The sequence below is a fragment of the Cariama cristata genome, unplaced genomic scaffold (genome assembly GCF_000690535.1).
Source record: "Cariama cristata isolate BGI_N322 unplaced genomic scaffold, ASM69053v1 scaffold10333, whole genome shotgun sequence".
NCBI lineage: Eukaryota > Metazoa > Chordata > Aves > Cariamiformes > Cariamidae > Cariama > Cariama cristata.
In genome coordinates this window covers 324-18,228 of record NW_009606646.1, presented here as the reverse complement: position 1 = coordinate 18,228, position 17,905 = coordinate 324, and the positions used below count along the sequence as shown (strand labels likewise).

At 40.2% G+C, this 17,905-nt stretch overlaps 2 protein-coding genes across 3 annotated transcripts in view; one reads left to right on the top strand and one right to left on the bottom strand.

Annotated features, from left to right (window-relative positions):
• Positions 1 to 9,919, top strand: part of EIF4ENIF1 (eukaryotic translation initiation factor 4E nuclear import factor 1) — a 20,201-nt gene extending 10,282 nt beyond the window's left edge. Inside the window, exons 5-16 of one of the 2 annotated variants that reach the window (XM_009696447.1) lie at positions 1 to 87; positions 422 to 601; positions 2,691 to 2,884; positions 4,390 to 4,461; positions 4,842 to 5,025; positions 5,519 to 5,598; positions 5,976 to 6,115; positions 6,294 to 6,378; positions 7,440 to 7,572; positions 8,425 to 8,763; positions 8,992 to 9,156; positions 9,678 to 9,919. The exon at positions 1 to 87 is cut by the window's left edge and continues 73 nt beyond it. In XM_009696447.1, coding sequence (XP_009694749.1) covers positions 1 to 87; positions 422 to 601; positions 2,691 to 2,884; positions 4,390 to 4,461; positions 4,842 to 5,025; positions 5,519 to 5,598; positions 5,976 to 6,115; positions 6,294 to 6,378; positions 7,440 to 7,572; positions 8,425 to 8,763; positions 8,992 to 9,156; positions 9,678 to 9,919 — 1,901 coding nt within the window. Of the gene's footprint in view, positions 88 to 421; positions 602 to 2,690; positions 2,921 to 4,389; positions 4,462 to 4,841; positions 5,026 to 5,518; positions 5,599 to 5,975; positions 6,116 to 6,293; positions 6,379 to 7,439; positions 7,573 to 8,424; positions 8,764 to 8,991; positions 9,157 to 9,677 lie in introns of both variants that reach the window. The other variant, XM_009696446.1, reaches the window with a different exon arrangement.
• Positions 9,920 to 12,968: 3,049 nt separating this feature from the next.
• Positions 12,969 to 17,905, bottom strand: part of DRG1 (developmentally regulated GTP binding protein 1) — a 5,138-nt gene continuing 201 nt past the window's right edge. The window contains exons 2-8 of the mRNA XM_009696445.1: positions 17,133 to 17,308; positions 16,653 to 16,722; positions 15,913 to 16,082; positions 15,029 to 15,159; positions 14,660 to 14,827; positions 13,546 to 13,668; positions 12,969 to 13,081 (exon numbers count right to left, since the gene is read on the bottom strand). Coding sequence (XP_009694747.1) covers positions 12,982 to 13,081; positions 13,546 to 13,668; positions 14,660 to 14,827; positions 15,029 to 15,159; positions 15,913 to 16,082; positions 16,653 to 16,722; positions 17,133 to 17,308 — 938 coding nt within the window. The 3' untranslated portion in view covers positions 12,969 to 12,981. The remainder of the gene's footprint in view (positions 13,082 to 13,545; positions 13,669 to 14,659; positions 14,828 to 15,028; positions 15,160 to 15,912; positions 16,083 to 16,652; positions 16,723 to 17,132; positions 17,309 to 17,905) is intronic.

Genomic DNA, 17,905 nt, shown 5'->3' with positions numbered 1-17,905 from the left:
GCAGTTGGTTTTCTAATCCTAGTCGTTCTGGAAGTCGGTCAAGCAGCTTAAGATCTACACCACATGAGGAACTGGAGAGGCTAGCAGGTAAGACTAAGACAATGCAGGGTTAGATAGCCTCCTCCCATATTCCTTCCTACTCATTCAATAAGAACGTGGCAGATAAAGCTTTAGGATAGTGAATTCTCCCACAGTTTAAGCACTTGACATTCTTTTAGAAGCTCTTACAATAAGCAGCTATAAGTTCTTTTTTTATAAATGTTCTTGTCATGCTTCCTGATGACTTTCCAGCTGATCTTGGGCAAGGGGTGTGAGGCATAACTTTTCAATGACGTATTGAAGTTGGTTACCAGTGTATGTTCATCTTGAGACATTGGGTTGGTAAACTGATGTCGCAGTGCTCCTGGTTTTGCTGTTTCAGGTCTAGAGCAAGCCATTCTCTCCCCTGGCCAGAACTCTGGAAACTACTTTGCTCCCATTCCATTGGAAGACCACTCTGAAAACAAAGTGGACATCCTAGAAATGCTACAGAAAGCCAAAGTGGATTTAAAACCTCTTCTCTCAAGTCTTTCAGCCAACAAGGAAAAGCTTAGAGAGAGCAGTAAGTGCCTCTTCAGATATTGTTGAGTTCTTGTGATGCAGTATCTCAAGGCAAGAGGTTTGGTATTCTGGAAACCTCAACTGCCAAGTCCAGGAGTAGGAAGTATTATAGACTTAGACTACTGAAAACCCAATATTCAACAGACTTCAGTTGTGTCAGTATCATCACAGATTCTTTTCATCCTAATCACAGGATGACATCAGGACTTGTATCAGACCACTTTACTGGCCAGCAATAATCATAAGTTAAGATGATGCAAGTCTTGATCTGAGTTTCCAGCTTTGTCTATGGCTTTTACATAAGGTTTTTTTATACCAGAGACTGTAATGTTGGCTCTGAAACTGTGGCATTTAAACTCTGGCTTTACCAAAAACTTAGTGTAAGTCATTCTTGCAAGCATCTGTAATGGATCACATTGATCCATTAAGTATCAGGATCCAAAAAGATGAACAGTGGCTTGAGGATGTCAATTTTTTCAAGTGTGTACTGTAAACTTGAACTTCTCAAGGCTGTTGCTAGCACTTGAGGTCTGCTCACTGTTCAGTACGTTAATTAAATAACATAAAGCTACAACAGAGGAACAGATTTGTCTTAGTTATACTAACTTGGCTAGAATCATGGGATTCCAGGGAACTTAGTCTGTTAGAATTCACCTTCACTAGCATTCATGTTCTAAACAGAGTTCAGGGCTGACTTTAAACTTAATGTTCAAGGGCACCTCCAAGTTAGGGATTTGCATGTTTGGGCCCATAGCATGCATGGAGGGTACAAAATGCATGTGTTCTTCAAAATCTCAAGGTCTAATTCCAAATTGGTTTCTCTTTGGCAAGCAGCATGTATTGCCATGTAACCTGGACTGAACAAAAAGTAATGCTACTCTGATTGTGTGAAGTAGCTAGGAAGGAAAGTATCTGAGCACTGCAAATATTCTTAAGCATCCAGTCTGGGAGTAGGGAATATCAGCTAACGTGTGGAGAACTTTTTCTTAATTTGACTTAAATAGCACTACAAGTCTCTTCTGTGTCTGCTTAGTCTGACTTTCCTACTAAAAGCTTTTTAAACTTTGATCCTCACAAACCAAGGATGAAGGCACAAAAAATTGTGGGGAAGCTTCCATTCACTCAGAAGTACCTGATGTGGGTTCTGTATTCCTGTAAAAGTACAGTTCTTCAAGTGTAGTGGAGTTTTCAGGTCAATTCTTCTCCACCAACATCATGTTTTTCTTCATATTCCATACTGCATGTCTGCATCATTGTTTCTTTTCTCCACCTTCTTGCCCAAATTTCTAGTAAATATTATTTCTTTGGGTGAACATCTGCTACAGAAACCCATGGCATGCTCCTGTCTCTTCTTCCTTTTCTCTTAAGGTGTCATACCTTGTAATGTGTGTTAGCTGGTCCATAAAGCATGTCTAGCCTTGACGTCGGGCACTGATAGATATTTATATGCACAGGAAAAAAGTACTGCTTAATAACACTTGTACCTTATTCTGGTTATGCCATTGAAATCTTTCTATAGTGGCTTTAATTTCCAAGCAAAACATCTACTTCAAACTTTATGCACAACAAACTAAGTGTGTAACTGAGTCTCCAAAGTATCTAAATTTTCCAGGTATGTATTGTCTCTGCTTATGATAGCTTCAGACAGTTTGACATTGCTTACGCTGGCTGTAAGACCATCTGGTCTCCTGGAGTATAAGATAAATGGAACTTTCCTAATTGAAAAGGAACAAACTCAGTTGTCAGATGAATATTCTCTATTAAAAGCAGGTGAAGCTGTAAAATATAGTAACAATGCGTCTTACAGAATAAATGAAAGCTAGTGAGAACTTATCCGTTGGAACCTAAACAGGTTCTTATGGAGTCTGCCATGCGCAACTACAGGCATGTAAATACTCCTAATTTGGATATTGGAATATCGGTCTAAACACAGGTCAGACATGGTTTGACAGCTAGCATGAATGTCAGAAGATAAGTTTTTGGCTGTTCCTTGTTTTCAAACAACTTGTATTCAACGCCTGCACAAGAATTATTAGCTCACTTGTAAACAGAGAACCATGGTTTACCAGTATTTCCCCTGTATTTCTCAGCACATTCAGGAGTTGTACTTTCCGTGGAAGAAGTCGAAGCTGGGCTAAAAGGGCTGAAAGTTGATCAGGAGGGAAAAATTGCTACTCCATTTATGGCTGAGCAAATGGAGGAAGCATTGAATGTTGCTGGCTCCAGACAGATCAAGAAAGATGGAGATATGACTGCATTTAACAAACTAGTCAGCAGTATGAAGGCAAGTGGGACTCTACCTTCGCAGCCCAAAGTCAATGTAAGTAGCAGACGCCTCGCTCTTCTGAACTGTGCTAAGATGTGAGTTATGAACTGGAAACCCCTTACACGACCTTCTGATAACACGTGAGCCATGACTGGGTACAGCAGCATGATATTAAATACAGGCTTACATTTAGAATATTGTTGCTTGGAGGGGAAAGTAAGGGAGGTGCTTTTGTTGTTTTTTTCCCTAGCCAAAGTAATTAAAAGTGGAACTTTTTTCAGTTCAGATTTCACAGGGTTGATTTCACGTTAAGTTTCTGAAAGTCCCAGAACTCTAATACTATGTGAGAAGTCTAGTAATTGCCACCTTGGAATGGGACCTATGTGAATATCTAATCCAATTGATTAATACCTGGACTTGAAGGCTGTAAATACTTGCACCAAAAAAGATCTTGTATGATGAAAAGGCTGAATTGTCTACTACAGAGGACATTTTGATTAGTGTCGTAAGATTCTCCTATGTTTGAACTCAGCCTGTCTGAACCTTATTTAAAGAAAAACAAATACATCTGTAGAAAAGGTACTGTCTATATAACAGACATCATTGATCCACTCTCTGTGGAAGACTTGCTATTATTAGTTTAATGGTTGCCTTAGTGTTGGTATTAAAAGGCATCTCTGTTAAAATGCTTGTAGTACGGGTACAGCTAACACTTGAAGCTCAGATGTCTTGCTTTAGTGACTTGTGTTAATAGAGGTATGTCAGTGCACAATCTAATGTTTTAAACTTGGATTTTAAAATTACTTGTACTAAGATAAAACTAAACTGAGTACTTGTTAGCTGCGAGATTAATAATAAACAGCAGATGATACTAAGCTTTAGACTGGAAGAGATTATGATATGAAATTTCATCCTGCCACTAGCTGCCTAAACAGTATGCTTGACCCAGAAGCTATCAATAACTACTTCTGGCACCATAAAATACTTCTAACAACTGAGTAGGTCTAAAGCATCTGGTTTTCCTGCCAAACTATACCCAAGGACTTCTAGCCTCATCCCACTTCACTAAGAGATAGCTAAGAACGTATATTTGCCCTGTGAAGAATTTGCAGACTGATTTCACACTTAAATTGAAACATTTCTGGCTGTCCCTTTACATCGACATGTAATTTTGATACGTAGAAGAATATCTTAAATTGTCTAACATACAAACACTTTTCAATTTGGGGATAGTTTTAGTTGACCACTTGGCCCAATGTTTCATCTCCAGTCTTACTCAAACTGGAATAAGGCACCCTGAACTACCTGTATGCAATCTAGCACTAGTCACTTTCTTAGCTAGGTAAGATCTGTGAGCCAGCTCAGCCCTTAACTTTGCTGGAATTTTATTTGGCTGATGCATTAAACTATGGTTCTAACAGGTCGGGTGAAATTATTTCTGTCACTGAGACAAATGTGGATTGTCTCTTAATGACTTTGCTTGTTGTATCTACATCTAATTTACAATGTTTTCCTTTTCTTAGCAGAGCCTTGAGAGCCACTTAATGTCACCTCCTGAGATGCCAGGCCAGCCTCTATCAAAGAATATTCTGCAGGTACCTCTTATTGCGGGGGGAGGAAAGTGCTTAAAAGCATATCCCCGATGGGAAAACAAAAATTACTTGAAAATAAGACGTTTAAGGCAATTATGGGGTCAGTAGTCAAACATGACCCTAAAGAGAGGAAAGAACTAGTCACTAGTTCGGTTTACTTACAAATTTGTCTTGTCATGCTATTTCCCATGATTACAACCTGAAAATGAAAAACCTGGCTAAGTGCCTAATTCTAAGGACAAACCAGAATTGGTGTATCTAGTTGCACAAGTCCACCTTGTCTCTTTAACTTGCTATAAATAGCGTAGCCTGTGGTGTAGTAAAATAAACTTATTTGTATAAACTGATCATATTCTGAACATTCTTTCATTACTTATTCTTAGGAACTTCTTGGTCCACCCATTACCAGACCTGCTTCATCAAATGTCTTAAGTGGCCTGATAGGTGGTTTGGAACCAGCAGCCTCTTTACTGACACAAAGAGCACCTTCTCCCCCTATTCCACCTGTGTTTCCAACTCGAGCTGCTTCGGCAGATTACCTGCGCCATAGAATATCTTCACCCATTGGTGAGACTGGTTGCAAAATGGGTGTTTTCTTTTTTTATTACTGGAGTTTGTTTTAAAGAATACTTTACAGAACAATAAAAACTTCCTGGCACTTGGTGGTCGACTAGGTCAGTGTCTGCCTGAGTGCAAGATACCTTTTGACTTACTAGTCTCTAATGTTAATTTAATATCCAAAAAATGTAAATGTCTGCGATGGATCGACTAGACCTCACAGTGAATTCTGGTGTGCAGTAACGTGCTCAGCTACTGTATAAGAAGCCAATTTTCAGGGACTACTTGGCCATTTGTGTTGCAAAACACTAGCAGTAGTTTGCCTGTAGCTCTCCAGCCTAGTGACAAGGAAGAGAGATAGCTCTGTGTGGACTTCAGGGATCAACTGAGAATCTTGATAAGGAATTCTTAGTTCATGTAGAATAGTTTAACTGAGGGATGTATACTATATATGTTGAAAGAAACGTAGTCCTTTTAAGTACAACTGTTGAATGTTCTTTAGGTTTTGGACAAGGTTCTCAGCAATTGCTTGGTGATCCATTTCCAGGTGTAAGGAAGCCCATGAGTCCAGTTGCTGCACAGGTTAGATCAAATGCTTTTTACTTCATGTGTGTTCATATCTTTTTATATTGTGTGGTCTAGAACTAACTTGTGGAAACACATATTTAGCTGTTGCATCCAGATGTTTGTGCTTAATTAAGTTCACTCTGAGTGTGAGGATGCAAAGTCTAATTAGTACAGTCTCAAAACCTCATTGCAATTGGACACATCTTAGAGTACCTCAAGTACAAGATTTTTTGAAACTTCTATTGTCTATCAAGAAAACAGATGGCTGTTGGTGGGCGGACACTTTGTGAAGACATTAGTAGCTATAGTAGTAAATCTTCAATATCTTCAAGGAAAAAACCCAACCAAATACAAGCTTTGATTTGTGTGTGTTTTATACAATTCTACTTCAGATGAGTCCCTTGGAAATACAGCAAGCTGCATTAGAAGGACTAGCGTTACCACATGACTTAGCCATGCAGGCAGCAAACTTCTATCAGCATGGCTTTGGTAAACCACAAATGGACAAAAGCAGAGATGGCTACAGAAACAGGTGAGTATCTGACTCTACAATTTAAGGGATACACTGTCAACTGATTTTTAACATGAGTATTGTCTTTCACTAGATATTAGTACTAGTTGCTCAAGCTTATATTGGTTCTTGGCAATCCTGCCTTTCATTCTGTGGCAAGAGTAGAGCAGCTTCTTACTAACTTCCTATCCGTTAACAGGCAGCAGCGAGTGACTAAATCGCCTGCGCCAGGACACAGAGGGAATGCATCTTCTCCAGCCCCTACAGCATCCGTTACTAGCATGGTCGGTACCTAATGTATCACGATTGTAGGAAAAGCTGTAAAGTGTCGTAACTGGACTGTAATTGATAGGAGAAAGGGAGGCCATAGAGGAGTTAATCATATTCACACTATATCAGTGGCCACACAATATAAGAATGAATTGCACTTCATGCTTAACTGAATGTCTTTGCTTTGGAAAACAGCCTTTTCTCACCACCATCTTACCTAAACCTAAAGAAGCACCATTGATACTACCTTGACCTGGTCTTCTGAAACCAAAGGAAGATAACTATGAAAATTCAGGCCCTCATATTTTGGTACTTAAGTTTTCAGAAGGCAAGTGCTGAAAGCAATTAGCCACTCTAGAGAACACTGGTCTTCAGGTATGAAGCGAACTGACCTAACTGTCTGTAGGTGGAAGTATTACTGAGGAGCTTCAGGGTCACTTTGGAAACAAATAAAATCTCAAAGCCGAGCTGTTGCCTCACTGCCTTCAGTACTATGTAGAATGTTGCTTTGATCTAAATTTTCCAGTTAATCAGTCAAGTACTTGCTTGCAGCTGAGGACTAACACAGGCTATCAGCTGCTAAATCAAACAAGTACTTCTGTTTGTATACCCAATGAGCAGCTTCCACAGATGCTATGTAACTTTGAGGGGAAAAATACAAATGAGGCAATAGTTTTCTGTAGATCTGTGAGCCCTGAGTTAATACAGGTAAGGTAGCTCCCTAGGAACTCCTGTTGAGCTGCTGTTCTGAACCAATAGCAAAGAGAAAACAGCTGTAATTTAAAATACAGCTCATTTATTTTGTTTCAAGCCTGTTAAGGTACATTTAACTTTGAGAACATCTGCTGGCTTTAATAAAGGTATTGGACTTCTGCAAAAGCTAAAGAGAAATGCCTAAACTGTAGAGTAAAGCTATGAAATGAGATGAAGTAAAATCATGGGCACACAGTGGCTGATTCAGAAAAGCTTTAAATGGAAAGGATGTGCTAGAATTGGTGTCCACCCACAACTGAGATAGTGCGGCCTAGATAATGAGCACAGAGTAAGGTGTTGCTTCTTACTATGTTCTCTGCAGCTGTCTCCTTCCTTTACGCCTACCTCGGTGATTCGCAAGATGTATGAGAGCAAGGAGAAAAGCAAAGAGGAGCCAGTTTCTGGGAAGATGAAAGTCAGTGATGGTAAAGATGAAAATCAGAGGCCAAATGAAGGTATTGTAATGGCTTTAAAATAACACACACAAGAGATAATTGGAATAGAATCGAAGAGCTTCAGCACATAATATGCCCAGGCTAATTTTAGACATTCCCAATTCATGGAGATGAGTAGGGTGTAGGAATGAGCCTATAATGAGAGGAAGGGTTAGAGCTGTGGAGAGGCCACACTTCCAAGTGCAATATTCCAGCAGTGTTAGGCTTAAATCCATTTTTTCCTTTTCTGTCAGTTTGTGAGCAGTAGTGTGACACTAAGAGGCCTGGACCAAAACTGTTTCTTTGCAACTGGTCTTGATGAACAAGTATATTAACAGTAATGCTTCCATATCTTTCTATGCCAGTAATTGAATACAGGCAACTTATAGCCCTCTTGAGACAACTGAATGATCAAAGCTGAGACCAATTAAGCTCTTTTAAGCATAGCTGATCAAGGAAGCATTTTGTCACCTTAACTGATGTAAGTAGCTATTAAAAGGAAATGCTTGATACCAATTGCCTGACCCAGAAAGACTAACATGCCTAACTGCCATGGCATTGTACTTCAGTACTGGTAACTACAGAGGTAGCTTGCAGTTCCCACTATACAGTTGACTCTTTTTTTTAGCACTCCAAATATTACTGCTACCTCAACTGACAGCAGATGATTCTAAGATATTTTTGGCCATGTCTAACTGATCTAGGTGGTCTATGGAAGTAGCTGCTTGAGGTGCTTTAGTGTTTAGTCATATACATGACTAAAGCTCAGCTAGTTCTGGAATCTAGCTATCAAATCTGGTCATTAGCTTTAATTTTCATCAGGCGTAATCTCTAGCTGTGGACTATAATAGTTGTATTCAATTCTAGCTACAGATAACCTACTGTCTAGTTCTGTGGAGAATGCAGATCAAGAAACTTTGCCCACCTTAGGTACCAAACTACCTGCACTGCAACGCTCTGCATGTTCCACACCTCTCACCCAAGCAAATCGTTGCACCAAAGAGCAAGACTACAGGCCTAAATCAGCTGGTAGAAAGACTCCTACAGTGGCCTCCCCAGTACCAGGAGGCCCTTTTCTTCGTCCTGTTCATCAAGTACCCCTTGTTCCCCATGTACCAATTGTACGACCTGCTCATCAACTGCATCCAGGATTGGTCCAGAGAATGCTGGCACAGGGGGTTCATCCGCAACATCTTCCTCTGCTGCAAGCAGGTAATCCATACTTTTTTTTTTCCCCTTAAGTTAATGCATCTTCTCTGTAAGACTGACTTTGTGTTAGGAACAGCACAAACTGATACTTGTTACTGGCAGTTTATTACATCAAAACTTACCTTTAAAACCAGGCAATAAATTCCAACCGATCTAAATATGTACATGTTTGTTTTGCTTTAAGTTCCTTATGCTCATCAGGTAAGAAGTTTCCTTGCTCATGTTCAACAGGTATGCTTCCTCCTGGAGTGGACCTGTCTCACCTGCAGGGAATATCTGCTCCTATCCTCGGCCAACCTTTTTATCCGCTACCAACAGCAAGCCATCACATCTTAAATCCACGCTCTGGGACACCTTTGCAGCTAGCGATGATGCAACAGCAACTACAACGATCAGGTAAGCTAAAACATAAAACAGGGTGTGAGCTTTAGAACACAGACTAGCCTACTCCAGGTACTATACTTCTTGGCCTGTTTCAGTATACTGTGCTAACAGGAAGCTAAATTGTTAGTTTAGATATTAATAATTGCTAATCTTATGCGGGTATTGGATTTTGGGCACTGCAGGCTTTTATGCCAGAAAAAAGTGAAGCATTTGGTTTCAAGATACTTGTGGCTATTGACAGATCTACCCTTTGCAGCATGTGTGCAGTCTTTCCTTCCCTGCTGAATGAATGTCCACTCACCTATCTCAAATAAAATGCCATTCAGTGCTAGTCTTCAGTTAAAACCTGCATGATGCTGTGTCCAGAACTGGCAGTGTCAGGCAGTTTATGGGAATACTAACAAGAGAATAAACACGGCGGTGTCTGGATTTCCCAGGACTAATAGAATGCATAAAAGCCACATTCAGCTCACGTGTCTTGTGAGGTGATTGCTCTCGGGCAGATCTCAGCGTTGGGTGAACACCTCTAATAGCTGTACATTTCACAGGCACTGGAGCACAGGGATCACCCGCTGGTGCGCAAACAACCCCTCAAAATGTGCTGCCTCGGACTGGATTATCTCACGGGCACACACAGCTTGACCATCGCCCCAGCCAGAGAAGTAGCTCTCCCATTGGCCTTGCAAAATGGTTTGGTTCGGATGTCTTGCAGCAGCCTCTCCCTTCCATGCCATCCAAAGTCATCAGTGTAGATGAACTGGAATTTCGGCAGTGAACAGTGACCACTGGGTGGAACACTTGTGATTCTTTAGACTGGATAAAAATGTCCATAGTCAGGACTTCACCTCTGTTTGTTTTTTGGGGCTTTTATTTTTAGCACTCTGTGCAAAATTTCTTTTTGAGAGACTAAAGCACATGGCACCTGTCCTGGTCTCATGTCTGCATCAAGACTAAAGGATCCATTATGGCTTGAATAGTGAAGCCTGAAGAAATTTAGATGCAAGACAAAGCCAGTTTAATCCTGGAAGTGTCTATTTTTTTTTGTTTTGTAAGATATGTGAATGAAGTGCTGATATTCTCTAGTGTGAGAGGTAGCAGCTATGGATTCCTCCTGCAGAAAACAAAATGTATAGACCCTTGTGTACAGACTTGTGTATAAACAATCTTTTGTATATATACACATAGAATAGCCTTTTTGAATCTATACAGCTGTACATAAGAGTAGGCGATAACAGTTGAGCTTTAGTTGTGCCTATGGTTTGGATCTTTCTCCATTGTACGTGTGGGACTTTCTTTAAGATTAAAGTTGCATATCCTAAGTGTGAGTGAACAGGATAAAGTTGCTTTGCCTTTTCTTGCTGCTCATCTCCTCTAGGTCTCCCTCTGACATTCTTCTGTCATGTACTGTGCACCCAGCGTAGCTAAAGTGTCGAAGGCAAAAGCCCACACCTTGCTCTCTGTATAACAAAGGTCTGATTCCTTGCGTCTGTGACTCTTGCCACCAAGTGAGAGAACTGTTTAAGTCTTCGAACAGCCTTGAGGATGGGACCTGGTACAGTAGCGATAAAGCCAGATCTTCAGTCTGCCATAAGCAAAGAGACTGTAGGTACCTACTGGTCATAGCTCTTTCAAGAGTGCTGGTGCTGGTCCCTGTTTAGCTGCAGTATTTTCCTTGTTTTAATCTTTCAAACCAGTTACTAAAGGTCATCAAAATGGAGCCTTTGAATCCTCACCTTTCAACTCCTCAGTCATAGCTGTGGTTTGTTCTACACTGCCTTCTGTTCTATTTAAAGAAGGGAGTCCTGAGAACTGTCCTCAATCTAGTGTGCATCTACTAATGCAACTGCTGTGAAACTTGCCCTTGGAGTCTTGTTCTGCGGCTTGAAAGGGGGAGGACTGGGCAGTTTTGTGATCTTACTGTGTATATTTGGTTTTAAAATACTATGTTCCTTTTAAGCCTGTTTCACTTTTCTGAACAGTTACATGTTCTCTTCCATCCTTCTACTGCATGGTTCCTCACTTCACTTTCTCACTTGTGTTGAGTCTAGTACTGCTGTCATGTCCTCTATCTAGCTTAGGCCATTGTGCTCTTTTAAAAAAGGTTGAAAGCAAAACCAGAATTCTCACAGACTTGCTCTTTCTTAGGTCTCACTGAATACAAAACCAGCAGCAGGGAAAAAAAAAAAATCACTTGACTGTGTTGTAACAATTGCCAGCATGCTGTGGTGGGTTTGATTCAGTCCAGCAGAGACAATGTTGTGCAGAAATAGCAAGCTGAAATCTCCAGTGTGGAATCTGTTGGGGGTCACCCATACTTCTAGTGGTTGTTCCTAAAACAATCTGTGTAGAACATGCAATCACCAGCTTGTCCTTGTAAGATTGTTTTCATACTTTTTTAACTTGACACTTTCCCAGTAACATTCTGTAAATAAAGTTGATTCTACCAGCTGTCTGTATCAACTGCTCTTGAACTAAACTATAATGTCAGTGTATCAACTGATTTTTTTAGCCAGTAACATTCTGTAAATAAAGTTGATTCTACCAGCTGTCTGTATCAACTGCTCTTGAACTAAACTATGTCAGTGTATCAACTGATTTTTTAGCATTGTTCTTGTGTGTAAGCTAAAACCATGGTTTGAGCTGAATCTGTAGAAAATTTCAACTTTAGTTTACCTTCATCAAAGCAGACCATTCCTCTCCCCCACAGGGAAGATAATGGGCCTCGCTGAAGACAGACAATGGAATTGCTGTATTTAAATGGTTTTTGTACAGCCATGGTTAAGTCTAAGAAATGAGATTCCAGTCTAGTAGAACTCATAAAACTAAAGAGTGAAAGGTTCACTGTTCATAGCTTCTGCTCTGCCCCGTTCCCCTCAAGGCTGATAACTCTGGCACATCTGTAGTAGTTCAGCTCACTTACACAGGAATCTGTGTCCAACCGGGGCGGGGGGAAGGAAAAGGGCTAGAGTAGAATCAAGGCTTGAACCTTGTCTTTACCATGCTGAGTCGCAAGCACTGTAGCAAGGATTTAGTGCTTGAAGGGGTGGTTGAAATCACTGTGCTGCTTTTTGTATGTGCAATAATGTGAGAGGGAGCACTTTTGACACATTTAAGTAGACACCCCTACTTTTTGTAAGAGAGCAAATGCTAGAGGCCAATGTATTTGATAAGCTTTTTCCTCATGTGAGAGCTCTAACTTCATTAATTTCTATTAAAAAGCAAAGAACCACTGCTTGTGCAACTTACTTGACTTCTCTAAGCTAAGCAGGAAATTCTTTTAAGAAAACTTGAAAGCTTCCAGTCACTAACACAGGAAAACACAAGCATCTAGTTTACTTCCAGTAGTATAAACAACTTGAAAGCAACTGCTCATGAGCAGAACCTACCATCTTTTCCACAACTGCAGGACTATTAATAGCCTTGAAGTATTCAAACAAGAACACTGGATTAAGGCAGCTAGAACTCTGTCCTCTAGCAATGTTTCATAAGATATGGTTCTGCAGCCTCTGCTCTTCAAGTTTTGCTCTAATTTAGGACAAAATAATTCCTGATGCGTGAACTTTCCAATTGGGGAAGACATGTACATGCAGCAGAAAATCATCCCAGGCATCAGCTTCCTTGTGAAAGTTGCTTAACGTGAGTCCCTCATCGGTAAATTCTGCTGAAATGGGACACTGCAGCACAAGTTGGTCAGAAACACCAGTTTTACCATGCAGTAAGGTACTACCATAAAAAACAAATGCCTATTTGTTATAGATGTGATAAAAGAGCCTGTTCTTTGCCACTTACAACTAATGACAAATTTCAGGCACAGTGGCAAACTGTGTGAGAACAACTTTATTTCTTCACAATCTGAATAACATCCTCATCTTCAAGAGTATGGTCTTTACCAACTTTTTGAGGGTTGTGTTTAACAGATGAACCCCAGACCAGTGCACTGAAAGGAGAAGAAAAACCAAATTTAAAAGGCTTAGAAGTATAATATGCAAACAGCAGAACAGCTATTTCTGTCACAAAGCTAGTACAGAAAGCAACGCTTAAAAGCTATTTTTATTCTCCTGCAAGTACCTCAAAGAGTGGTCTGTGTGAACCACAGTACAAGCAGATCAAAACAAAGTATGAAGTCATCCAAAGTACTTGTGCATACAGGACAGTGGCCTGTAACGCTGCATTTAGCACTACTTTCAAATATAAACAAAAAGCATTTTCCCCATAGAGGAAATTTATCCACGAAAGAGCACAGGAACATCAAATACAGTTAAGTTTAACTGTCATTGGCAGATCTATTCAACATTAAAAAAAAAATAAATCCTGTTTTCCCTTCTAGTTTACAAGAGAATGAAAGAATATATCAGGAGGAAGATTATTTTCTATATATTATTCTTTTACAATAATACTTACTATTTGAAGTCTTTAATGAGATTTTTGTGGATCTTCATGCAAAAATCCTCCACTGTGGTCTTGCAGTAAGGTAGTACCACAGGAGAGGTGTAGTCTGGGAGCTGCCCTTTAGGTTTGGTGTAGCTGTAATGCAGATGGAACTGTCAGTCAATACCAACACCGCCTCTTCTCTTTCAACCCATCATGAAATTGAATTCGTAGGTCATGCGCACTGTCATCCTAGGCACTTGTGCCGAGTTCCACTATTTCAGTGGTGACAATACTCTCTAAATTGTTGGGTGTTCTTAACCTGAAACACACATCTGGGCAGCCAGTGGCTGCAGCAGGTTCTCCCTTGTAACTGCAATGGTTATCGCTAGTGAGCTTTCTATAGTTGCTTAAAAGAAGGTGAAACAGGAATAGTTGATGGAAAAGAACACCTACAGTAGTATGGTTCTGACTTGTGATTTTTTTTCTATGAAAAACGTAACATATATTAGGAAAACAACTGACAAATTCTATAGCCCAGACACCTAGACATGCTAAACCCCTTTTTACAATGGATTTTATATTGTCACAAGAAGATCGATACCAGTTTAAAATACTGTAATTACTGTTATGAGTATTAATAGATTCATTCATAAATTAATCCAAAGAAATGGATTAGAAGTATGATACAAACCTGGAATCATTTATAGTAAAAATATCTGAAATGCTAGATGAAGAATTAAATTCAGTTCTGTTAAGAGAGCTGAATGCATGACAGACTGAAAAGAGGACTACCTCTGAAATTCACAACTTTGCACTAAGTTTGACTAGAATTCCATGATTTCAGTAATTTTTTAAGATGTACTTTGGACTTGGGTTTCAGAAGGTCCTCATTTAATTCCCCTCCAAGTTTAAAATATAGCACTTGTGACTATTCAGAAACTCCATCCATCACACGACAAGAGGAGCACAATTTCCGATTTACAGAGTGAATGTACTTCATTGACAAAAGACATCATCATTTGAAAGCTAGAGTTCTAAGCTGGTAGAAAACCATTATAAAATAATCATCATTCATCCCTTCTTGAGACATTTTTCAGTCTTAGCCTTACACTTAACTCCACAGAAGGCAGCAACTGGGACTCACATTCGTACTAGCTTCAAGTAGTCCCAAATTTTCTCCAGCAGATCATCAAAGTTCCAGCGATGATGAGCAGATATTGGTACACAGTGGGGTACTTTGTAAATAATATCTAGTTCCTCAATGGAAATTTGGTCAATTTTATTTAGGACATAAATGCATGGGATGTAAACCCTGAAAAGAGAAGGAAACGCTGTTACAGCAGCCTAGCAGCAGTACACTGCTACCTTCATTGGAAAGAAAAAAACATCATTGCTTTTAAAGGATATCCCTATGTTGATACCACATTGCTAGCTTAGCTCCTGTGGGAAGCAAAACTGAGAAATTCTTTGTATATAAACTACAGGTATGCCAAAGCCAGGATCCCAACAGTACCTGTTTCCTTCAACAACATCAATTAGGTCATCAGCAGTGGCGTCGCTGCGCAGCGTGACATCAGCATTGTGAATTTTATACTCTGCTAAGATGCTCTTCACTGTTTCAGTATCCAGCTCACTCTGAGGACACTGAACACAGACACAGCATGAAGGAATGGAAGAGTTTACAGTCAAACCAAGTATTGCAATTAATAACGCTGTCACCTAGCAATTGCTGCATATAGATTGCTGGAAATAATAGCTGCACTGTAAGTTATGGGACTTGACTATGATTTTACCACAGTTAGCCTGAGGAGAGGGAAAAAAGATTTAAATCATAACAGCTTTATTTATCTTAATGGCCCACTGATAGCTGCAATCAGACAATTCACAAGTAGTGTTTCCTGTCAATCTGGGACCAGTTGCAATACAAACCCACCTATCTACTAGTTCGCTCCCCAGACAACTACATGCTAGGTACTTAGATCCCAGAGTACAGTTCCGATTTTTGGTATCTCTGGCTATTTCTACGCTTTTAAAGATTCAGAAATGGGAAGTGAGGAGTAGTCCAGGTTGCAAGGCCTGGAACTCTGAGCAATCTTCTCCAGAAGAATGCTGTAGCCACCAAGCAAGAGGCAGTTTTTGCACCCTCTCCTTTGGGCCTTGGAATTTGTAATTGTTGGAAAGCAACCAAGCCTCTGATTGGGGGCGAGGATGTGGTCAGGCTCCTAGGACAGGTATGGGTGGCCTCCAAGAAAAGTAACTGACTACAGCAGAGTACAGCAGTTCAGCTTCTAAAGAAATCATAGCACAGGAATGGTCCCAGGCATACCATTAACTGCAAATGCCTCTGTCTTCAAGCATATTTTTTTTAATTTTGATTAAAGAAAACTTCCAGCTTACTGTGGCTGTAAGGTTAATGCCTCCTTTATCCTTCTTTTTAAAGCCGATATTGGGGGGCTTGCTATTCAGACGAATTCCAAATCCCTCCAGTTCATTCTCAATGATTTTCTTGTGACCAAGGGGTTTCAGCACATCCAAAACAATCAGGATCAGATTACAGGTTCGTGCAACTAAGAATCAGGAAAAGAAAGTCCTCTCTCAAAAAAGTACACTCACACAATCTGAGACAAAACAACACAAAATACGGCTCAGTGGACTGATGACAATATTAAACCCCTGAAGGCCAGCACATTGCTTATTTTTAAATTCCAGTATAAGACTGAAGTTTGTAGTGCTGGCTAAGCATTACTGAGAGACAGATCCTTACATGTTATAAGAATCACAGAGGCTGGAAAAATATTCTTTCCTGTCTACAATCAGACCCCAGACTGATGACAATAAGCTAGGCAAAGAAATGAAGACAGCAGCCTTGTTTAATATGGGGTAACATCTGCCTTCAAAATCGGTAAGATACTTTCACCGCAGTGTCAACGCAGAGGGAAAACTTGGCAAAATACATAAAGCCAGAACTGAAAACAGAATGAAATGAAAGCGGCTCCTGCTGCACAGCAGGCAGCTCAATTCCAGCATACAATTCAGCTTTTTAAAGACATCAGAAATGGTGATTCAAACCTTCATTCTCATAAGCTGTACTAACTGAACCAGTGATAGGATGCTGCCTCCACCTCTAATATACTCACCTGCAATGACCTGCCGTCCTCTGCCTTTACCATCCTTGGCACCTTCAATAATTCCTGGGAGATCAAGTAGCTATTTGTTCAGAGAAAGGAAAGTTAACTCACGAGAAAAATATTTTTCTTCATGGAGAAAACAAATCCTAGTTTTACCTTTCTCCTAAACCAGCTGACTCTACTGCAAATCTGAACAGAATATGGCAAAATTGTTTCCCCTTTGAATCTTATGTATTTATTATCCCATGTGCCCTATTGGTACAATGCAACATACCATCTCATAGAGAATGAGAACTACCACAGGAGCTTCTCCCCACAGCAAAGTGAAAAGCAGGGTAAAATGAGTACTTCATGGAAACATTTCCAATGTACTCTCAAGCACTTCTACATGTCACTTCTAACCTGCTAATGTCAGGCTGGATCACTCAGACATAACACCATTGCACCTATATATACCACCTTATCCCCACAGGCACAAACAGATCTCACCTGTATCTTTGCTCCCTTGTATCTAATGACTCCAGGCACAGTAGTTAGTGTAGTGAATTCATATGCTGCCACTTCAGAGTATACACCAGCAAGATTACTTAGAAGAGTAGATTTCCCCACTGATGGAAAACCAACAAACCCAATTCGGGCATCACCTGTCTTTGCAACATCAAAACCTGCAAATGAGGAGCAAAAATATTCATTTAAAGATTGACATTTTCTATTTTCTAAGGTTCTAGACAGCAGTACCGCTATTACTTTAAATATTGCCTGAGTGAAAGCCGGGTAAGCTTCCCTACAAGGAAGATGAGAATATGAAACAGAGAGTTCACAATCTATATTGCTTTGCATCACTTTGTCTGCATAACCCTCCACGGCATGTACCTGTCAATAAAGTGTAGACTGCAAGGCTTCCCACTGGGTTATACTTGACTTGAGTGTAGGTGGAGTATTCCCTTTAAGCACCGCAGCTTAGACAATTCACACCCTTATATATAAAAACAAGTGGCTGCTGCAAGATGCTGCTTCGTGTAAAAGCCCTAAGACTTCTGCAAATACAAGATTATATTAGCCAAAATGCAGAAGCCCTTTCATTTATGCTTCAACAAGGGCTCCACCTCAAACACCAAGAAAGGGTCACAAACTACGGCTAAGGTCTTGTAACGGGAAGGACAAGAGGGAGAGAAGAAGGTTGCTCCGATTTACTCAGCAGACGGTCTGACAAGATTTAAACGGACAAGAGCCACCTCCGTTAGATCGATTTCCGTTACAGC